The sequence below is a fragment of the Montipora foliosa genome, chromosome 10, assembly GCF_036669935.1.
Source record: "Montipora foliosa isolate CH-2021 chromosome 10, ASM3666993v2, whole genome shotgun sequence".
Lineage (NCBI taxonomy): Eukaryota > Metazoa > Cnidaria > Anthozoa > Scleractinia > Acroporidae > Montipora > Montipora foliosa.
In genome coordinates, this window is record NC_090878.1 from 17,179,889 (window position 1) to 17,187,388 (window position 7,500).

Sequence of the window (7,500 nt, forward strand, 5' to 3'; positions counted from 1 at the left end):
TACAGTTTCCTTCTCAGTGTGGAATGCCATATAAAGAAGAATGTCAACAACGTTCTTGACATAGCAATTTAGCCCCACTGGGTTTACCTTTTTGCAGTGAAACATTCCCGTGCTGATAAAGCACTCGGTGCTATGGCTTATTATCGTGTTGTTTATCTCCAGAGTTTGTGTTCTGTAAATCGAAGATAGGTGTTCGATGTGTCGCTCGACTGGAAGTGCTTCCGCTTCTTGCTGGTTGTGGGACAGGAAATGGATCATGATCTTCCTTATCTCTGGGTCAGAGCTAAAGAGAAGCTCTGAAGCTCTTTTCTGTAATACCACTCTGCATTCAGGCGTTCCCTGTACCTTTTCATCTCTAAGAAGGTAAACTAAACTACCAGCTGCCTCCTGCCTCATCGCTGTTGACAAAGAAAAAACAGTTCTAGTTAGCTCACTGAAAACGCGTTCTCGGTATTGATTAAAACTCCCAGCTTTTGCCTTGAGAAGACTTTGTGCAGAACGTCTTAAAGATTTTAAATTATGTTGCCATCAATTGAGTGAAGTATTTTTTTAGCATTAACAGAGCGTCTTCTGGTGCTGTCTTTTACTGGAAGTTCATTTGTCAAAGACAATTTGAAACATCGCAACTTTAAACTGGAATTTCGATACGCGAACACTGTTTGAGAATTTGTTTGCTAACCGGAGGGAAAACAAATACTCGTATTCTGTACAAATACATGGCAGTGCAAGTTTTACAGTATCACCTTTCGTGATATTGTTCTTTGCGATCTCGACGAGGAGTAATGATGCGACCAAGCAAAACCGCCAATCTTTTCCACCACCTCCCTTAAGAAAGGCTTCCACAATCAATCTGATCAGTATCATTGCTCGTCTTTCAGTGTCCATTTTTGCGTTCGGACGCTCACTGTAGACCTATGACGAGAGAATAAATTACGTCATGCCTTTGAAATCAAACAACTGTTTACACTAAAGCAGTTTGTGTTACAAATATACTTGTAGAAAATGGAGATCATTTTATGACCGCGCCCATATGAAAACTCGTTGTTTTCTTGAGTTTTGCTGTCTGTGAATACATCGTCTATTTTTGTCTCTGACTACCTTGCGAACAGGCTCTTAAGAAATGTTTGTCTTGACGGACGGCACTGGGTCAAAAGGAAGTGGGCCGATCGAGGATCATCGCTCGCCCCAATCCTTCAGATTTTGGCGGTGCACCATCACAAGAGCAATTTCGGAGGTTATTCTCATATTTCGCCAAGTTACACAACGATGTTTTGGATTTCAGAATAAAGAAAAATGTTTGCTTGAAGAATCTGTTTGCACTGTTTTGGAAAGCCGTAGTCTGGTTCTGGGAGTCCGAACCCGAAAAATCTAATAAAGAATCCTATGCCGGTGTGTAGCCGTTGACAAAAGAGTCCTTGTGAATCAGGTTGCGTTGTTAGCTTAGTTTTTCAAATAAATCAGGGGCACCTTATGCGTCTGCTTTTTTACTGTATGACAATTTCTTCGTATAAAGAGGCGAACTAGCTTGCCATAAGGGCCAAAAGGTACGGTATGGCATGAGAACTCGAACAATGATTATTAATTGGTAAGTACGAACCTTGCCATGCAGATGGTACAAAATGCTGTGCAGCTCAGCCCACGGTAAATTTTTCTTCTTTTTCCTCAGTGTTTCAAGAAGAGTTAAACTCTTGCTCTCCTTTCTCGGATTTACACAGAACTCTTGACATTCCTCCAGGAAACTCTCCATTCTTCCACCTGTTGGCAAACTGTCGCTAGGCTTTAAGAGACGGGAATGTGACAATAGCATGATAGTAAACTCTATCGAATAACGAAGCGTATCCTTCTTTTTGTTTTTTAGTTGCTTTTGATGTCTTTGTAGTTCTTCCACAATCCTTTTCAGATCATTTTCCAGCTCTGTCACCAGCAGCTCATCTTGCAGAACGTCAGACTTTAAGAGCAATGATAAGATACGACTGTAGACAAGGAGTTTAAGTGTTCTTTCGCTTTGTCCGTCTCTCCTAAATATCCCTTTGTCAGAAAAAATGAACGATCTCATTATTCCTTCCAGTTCTAGTAGACTTCCATGCCCTCTTTCAAAATTATCTTTGCAGATGAGATGAAGAAGCAGTTGTAAGGAATGTCTCACGACTTGACCACCGCTAACACTGTGGCTTAGTTTTGCCAGCTGCTTGTAAACACCTTTGTTTGAATCGGAGCATCTACCCCATGATTCTTCTAGATGTGGAAGAATTTCACGCAAAATAAATTGTTCACGGCGTTCTTTGCACAAGCTGCCAGCCGTTTCCATCTTCTGGATGAATTTTTCAGGGTTTTGAAAGAATGACTCAATGGTCCGCTGACAACCATCCCATCCTAAAATTGTTGTTTAGAATAATATAGTTTAATTGAAAACGAGAAAAAAAATGTCATAGAGTGTTGACTTAAAGAAGGATGATATAATGATAGAGGCCCTTCGTCATTAAAATTGGCTCGATCTCTTTGAGAGAAGAATTTAATGACTTGCGTGCAACATTTCGTCGTTGACAGTGATATTCACACCTTCCAAAAAATGAACTGAAAGTCTCTAATCATCGTACCTTTCTGTGAAATAATTCCTTTGCTTGGTTTCGGATCCCATTCAAAACTGTGCCTTCGTTCTTCCCTCTGAAGTGGGGAGTATCTGTACACGCAGTAGGATCCTGGCTGAAGATTACCGACTTGCCACGGAGTACTAGTATCTTGTGGTGGCAATTCCTCGTCTTGTCTGTCCTCTCCAGACTGAGAAAACTCAGAAAGAGTGAGTGAATTTGATGTGGTGGCTATAGGGAGAACGGAGAAGCATAGTTGTCATTGAGGTTTTCGTTGGGAAATATTTTGTAACTTGCGATCATGGATTTCTATATGGAATTTACTACACACTCAGATATTCATAAAGTTTTCATGTTCCACCTTTGGTACTCAAAGGACTCCAAGGAAATACATGGAAGTTGATAGAACTCAATGGGATTCCATAGAACTGGAAGTCCATGAAAGTCCATTAAACTCCATGGAAAAATTAGTATTAATATAAACCACACAAGTCTCCGCTCCGCTCTTCGCGCGTGGGCTGATTGGCTAACTCGGAGGTGATTATCGAAGTATTATTCACTTCCATTTCGTTTTTACTCATATAAATGCACTGTTGTGATGTTCTCGTTCCTTGACTGCACCGCCAAGAATTATTAGGGGCCCTTGGTAAGTTAATTGGCGCAATAGAACGAACTCAGTTTGATGAACGGGTATTGTCATTTTACGTCAAGGTTCGTCTTTTCCAATCAGACAGCGACAGCTCGGTATTGTCAGCCATTTTGTTTACTAATGAATGGTTGGTCTCCATCTTGCCCTGCTACTTCCCTTTGAAAAGTTTACTTACATACCTGAAGTGGTCGTGCACTCCGACGAATCTATGGAAGCCAATGTTTCAGTTGAACCTGAAAATCAAAGGAGTCGAGATTTTTAAAGTATGACTGCGCCTGTCATGGGTTTTGAAAATTTGACACTGAACGTTAGGCAGTTCAAGAAACGTTAATGGCCACGTCAACGGCAATGCTACAAAAGAAGAATATCATTGGGTAAAAGAGAAAAAAAGTATGCTGCTGCACGCGTGGCACGCACTTATTTTAGCACAATCACCAAATTTGAGGACGACAACGTGAGCGTAAACATATGATCCTTTGCTTCTCTATTTTTACTCTGAAACCGCTGGTACCGAATTTATTTTTTCACGGTACTTCTTGCACATTGTACAAGGCGCGCACGAATGAGATGGCACATATATTCACGAAAGACTTACAGTAGTGCAAAGCGATATTTTGAGGTGACGTTTACGTCGACGACGCCTTCCTAGATTTTAAGATCCCTATTCTTGGATTCCCGGCCCGGTTAGTTTCAGAAAACAATGGACCATTACCCCAAGCAAAATACAGCTAAATCCTATACCATTCCAACGAGGACAAAGCACAAATAATGTTGGTAAACATGGTGATGTTTCTTATGTTAACAACGTTCAAACTTTTTTGTGGAAAAATTCCGAGGGATTCGGGGGCCGAGATAGAGAAAAATGTTCTGACATATGAATGTTCTAACTTCAAAATTCCGTGAAGGCCATAAAGATGCGCTGCCTTACCAAAGTTTATTGGGTGCGATTCGAGTCATGGCCGAATGCTTAGAGAAAATATATGACCCAATGAAATTTCAGGCTGTAAACAATAAGGTGCAAATTTTCGAAAGCCGTGAATTGCGTTTTGTTTTTCTGTTTTCCGTGAATTATGAAGTGGCCTTTTATTTCGTCGTTTTCGACCTTTGAAATTTTCCACGATTCCGCAATTGCCTTGGGGGCAGATTCATCATGGTACGTAGTAGTTCTCGGAATAGGGAAAACAAATTGTTGCAGTAAAAACGTTTTTTTTTCCTGAAACGTAAAATGTCAATTTTGTTGTCAGAGTAATGTAAAAAAGATCATTTTATTGCAGTGATGTGTGATCAATACTCTCCCTCTTTCCTTTTCACCCTCTTAATGGTTGCATGCCATCTGGCATTCGAGGTTTGCCCAGGAAGAAAAGCTCTCCTTTCCATCTTCACAGTAAAGTTCAGATTAATTGCAAGATTCTGGGATCGAACGTCTGTCCATTAGTTTTGTTAGTTTCATTCTTCCAAAATTATCCACTGCCCGGTGGACCGAATCTCTGAAATGTAGCTATTTAAAACACAGATTTTGTTACTCTTATGAGCGTTTGTTAATTAATTCTACATTTGCTTTGAACTCTAGACTCTTTCTGAACGGTTTTAGAACTTTCATTCTTTAGGGAAAGTGAACAACCAAGAAATACAGGGGCAGTCATACTGAACAATATTTCTTGCGATTTTACTCTTAATAGGTCTCACATGGCATGTCAAGGTGCTCGATTAGTATCTCAATGTGCAACAGTTCTTGCAACTGATTTCGCTATCAATGATAACGCAATAGGCTGACATGACTAGTTCACAGGAACGTTCATTACCAAGTCTTCAATCGCACATTTTCATTGCCTGATTACCAAAGGAGAGATGTTTTACTATTTAATGACTGAAATACTGGTAGCCTTCTCGAGAGTGATTAATATCTCCTCAGAGAATGTTCCACCAAGCGAGTTTTCTTTGTTCATGCAGTAGAAATTGTCTTGTGTAACATTACTCATTAGTCCAGTCCTCTATCTGTCACGGAACGCTGCGCTCACGGGAGTCACACCGCAATTGTTTCTCAACAAACCCAGGTCTTCAAGGATGTTTCATGGATCACGAAAGCCTCGGGTATTTTCCCACGCGATTGGAAATACCTAAATAGCCATAATTGATGTCGTAAGGCTATTAAATAATTGGAATTGGGGGTGGGAGTTGGAGTTTTCATAAGCATTTTGGCAAATAAGACATTCTGGTGTGCGAAGCTTAGAGAATAACGCCGATTGAATCCACGGGGCTGTATTTTTATGTGTTAAACTTCTAGTGGATCAAAAAGTAAAAGAAAGAAACGCCATGAAAGGTAATTTCGTTCCCCATAAGCTCACAAAAATCGACGGTTTTTCACGCATGAACTAAAAACTACAAAATCACGCCATACTGGTGCTGTGACTTTTGCCCTCGTTTAGTTCGATTTTGCAGTTTCGATTCATATTTCGACACGTGTGCAGGAATGCTTGTCGCTATCTTTCCCTTTAATGACCACTTGCACAAACTTAAATATTGGGACCCGTAGAACGTCAATTTAATCGCTGATTGAATGCCTTTCTCTCTGGTGGAATTAACTTTCCGCAGTCTGTGGTTGATGCTGATAATTTTATCCCGGCTTATCTCGGACAGACCTTGAAACGTATACTCCACTTCAAATGTTAATTTTGCTGAAATATTCGAAGGTGAGCAGTAGTGTGTGTACACTATTGCTGATATATGTGTTGATATTTCCTTATATTCTTAAACAGCTCAGTTTATAGAGCCTTATTAATTGATGAGGCCAGTTAAATGTGAAAAGGGTTCTATAATAATAAGAAGCTGTCAGGTGTCCAAGAGCAAGTCCTGTCCCTCAACGAGATCACGGAAATAATTATTGAAATGTATTTTAGAATCGCTAAACATCTGTCTATCCTAAGCTTCCAAAACACTGAGGACGAATTAAGGAATTGGCAAACGGGCCATGCACCCGAGAATTAGGAGATTACATTGGCTGACTTAGCGCTTCAAACAACTTCCTCGTAATCAAAGATCAGCTAAATTCCACCACTTTCATAATAAACAACCCTCTTCACATTACATTTCAATATTCGCCCAAGCAAGCATGCACATTACTCAGAAAATGAACAGTCGTACTCACCATATCTTTGCAAAGCCATGTCAACCCCTGTCGCCACAAAGAAACAGGCTTATTTAACTAGAGGTAGTTCTTCAACCTTTGTTAAATCTATTTCACTTTAATTACGGGAAAACCCCTGTGAACTTCCTTGGTGGATGTGATGTCATACCAGGAAATTGATGACGTAAACTAGTGCTTGTAAGTTTAAATAAGTGCTGTTTTTCTAGTGATAATAAGCTGCTTGTCTTTGGCTCAATTTGCTTCATTTCGTATTGCAATGCAGCACATCGCACACATTGCATGTACAAGTAGTCAGTTCAAGCTTTATTAAATCTATCTCACTTTAATTACGGGAAAACCCCTCTGAATTGCTTGAATGGCTTTCAATGTTATACGAGGAAATTGATCTCGAATTCATGGATTAAACCAGTGCTAGTAAGTTTAAATGAGTCCTGTTTTCCTAGCTATCATAATGTTTGTCTTTGGTTCAATTTGCTTGATTTCGTATTGCAATGTAGCCCATTGCACACATTACAAGTCTGAAATCACTGGGCGTGAATTAATGTACTGTTTTGCCCGCGGAGCGTAACAAATGGATATCCATGAAAATATTCTTCGCATTTCGATTTTATTCGTTACCTTTCAGTAAAGACTTTTGTTTTTCATTACGGAAAGAGAATCGAATTGATAATAACACTAATTTGATCATTTAAGCCGGGTCTCATTGATTGGTTTTGGCACAAATTTTTTAGGGGTTTCGTCATATGCGATTTGGGGGCAACTAACAAAATTACCTCCTCCCTCTTAGTACTAAGCCCTTGCCCTCTCCCCTCCGTCTTCGATGCACAACACTTGCGAATACTTCCAGATGCCTATTTTACAACATCTTACAAACCATTTTGAAGTGATTTGAAATTTATCGATCTAAGTAAACAGACAGGGTAGGATTTAAAAATAAGCATCAATTTATTATTTCATTGTTTCTCCGACTGAATATGCTCACAACCCTTCAGCAGAAAGGTCCACAGCAGGAGCTTTTGCAGCAAAATTCAGAGCACGCTGAAACATCTTCATGTCTGGGTATGATCACTGTATCATGAGTAATATCTTTAAACCTCTGGTTTTAAAGGAGTTGAAAA

General features: G+C 39.8%; 1 protein-coding gene across 2 annotated transcripts in view; it reads right to left on the reverse strand.

The window, feature by feature from the left end:
- Positions 1-6,748, reverse strand: part of LOC137972410 (uncharacterized) — a 51,837-nt gene extending 45,089 nt beyond the window's left edge. The window contains exons 1-6 of one of the 2 annotated variants that reach the window (XM_068819118.1): positions 6,383-6,748; positions 3,417-3,470; positions 2,598-2,819; positions 1,598-2,373; positions 744-912; positions 88-398 (exon numbers count right to left, since the gene is read on the reverse strand). In XM_068819118.1, the coding sequence (XP_068675219.1) occupies positions 88-398; positions 744-912; positions 1,598-2,373; positions 2,598-2,819; positions 3,417-3,470; positions 6,383-6,401 (1,551 nt within the window). In that variant the 5' untranslated portion in view covers positions 6,402-6,748. The remainder of the gene's footprint in view (positions 1-87; positions 399-743; positions 913-1,597; positions 2,374-2,597; positions 2,820-3,416; positions 3,471-6,382) is intronic. The other variant, XM_068819120.1, reaches the window with a different exon arrangement.
- Between the last annotated feature and the right edge of the window lie 752 nt (positions 6,749-7,500).